This window comes from Macadamia integrifolia, unplaced genomic scaffold, assembly GCF_013358625.1.
Source record: "Macadamia integrifolia cultivar HAES 741 unplaced genomic scaffold, SCU_Mint_v3 scaffold1745, whole genome shotgun sequence".
Classification (NCBI taxonomy): Eukaryota; Viridiplantae; Streptophyta; class Magnoliopsida; order Proteales; family Proteaceae; genus Macadamia; species Macadamia integrifolia.
Genome location: NW_024868332.1, coordinates 1 through 1219, shown reverse-complemented (window position 1 = coordinate 1219; position 1219 = coordinate 1). Strand labels below are relative to the sequence as shown.

General features: G+C 34.5%; 1 protein-coding gene across 1 annotated transcript; it reads left to right on the top strand.

Moving 5' to 3' along the window:
* LOC122064738 lies at positions 1–1213 on the top strand (the record flags this gene model as incomplete). The annotated part of the gene is made up of 3 exons (XM_042628494.1): positions 1–497; positions 986–1073; positions 1180–1213. Coding segments are annotated over exons 1-3 (481 nt in total), but the record flags the coding sequence as incomplete, so codon positions are not given.
* Between the last annotated feature and the right edge of the window lie 6 nt (positions 1214–1219).

Below are 1219 nucleotides of genomic sequence, written 5' to 3'. Positions count from 1 at the left end.
AACAAACGTTCAAGACTTTGAAAACAATAGCATGAGGAATTTCCTGCTTAATTCTTACGAGTTTCAACATATAATTGGCTGTTAAGGAATTTAAAATAACGAATCTAACAATCTAACTCTCTTTTTTTCCCTTCAATAATGTATTCTTTTATATCTTTTAATTTCAGTTCTTTCTTCTTTACATTTTTTCTCTTGTTTGGGTCATTAACAGCATTGTCACCGACCACCTCCTCTCCTTCTTCTTCTTCTTCTTCTTCCCAACTTATTATTGACTCCACAGCAGAATTTCAGGGTTACACTGCAATATCAGAGTTTAGGTTATTAAACAGAAGAACTTTATTTCAATGTATTGACCCAAATCCATTTCTTCAAGTGAATATCAGTGCAGGTTCTGGTTCGGGACTTTCAGATGATGAAAATGTAACAGTCACAGTTAGTGGAGTTTTAAATCCTTCTCATTTGGATTGGGTTGCCATGATCTCACCTTCATCTTCCAGGTCAGTGAAAGAAAATCTGACTTGTTTAATTCTTCATTTTCATTTGTTCCATTGGAGAATTTTGTTAGGGTTCCAGCAAAGGCAATAAACCTAATGGCAATGCCAAAGGTGGGTGCACAATGGAGACCTCGGTTCCTGTTTTCTTGATTTTATGAGCTTCCTTCTCCCCTGCTAATGGCAATGCCAAAGGTGGGGGTTCAGGCTTGCTTTTTTAGTGGTACTTTTTGTTACAGGGGAGAATATTTATATATATATATATATATATATTATTATTATTATTATTATTATTATTATTATTTTCTTTTAACAAATGGCCATGTAGCAAAGAAAAAAAAGACCTACACTGGATGTGAATATGTGGAAGCATGTAACCATATAAGGATTTATAGCACCCTCTCCTTAACGGCTAGCTTCGAAGGATGTATTCTATCCCAGTCTCAACAAATTTTACTCCCTTTAATATTATAGTTTTTTTGTTTTATGGGCAGTGTCAGAGATTGTCCTCTGAATAAAGGATACTACATTGGGACTGGAGATATTAGTGAACTACCTCTTCTCTGCCATTATCCTGTAAAGGTAAACCCTATTGACATTTATAAATAACAAATCTGTTGAAGGGAATGCAAATGAATCTGTAACCAGATAAGAGAAAACTTATGATCTTAACTATTTGAAACTACAGGCTCAGTTGTTAAGCAATGATCCAGATTATATGGGTTGCA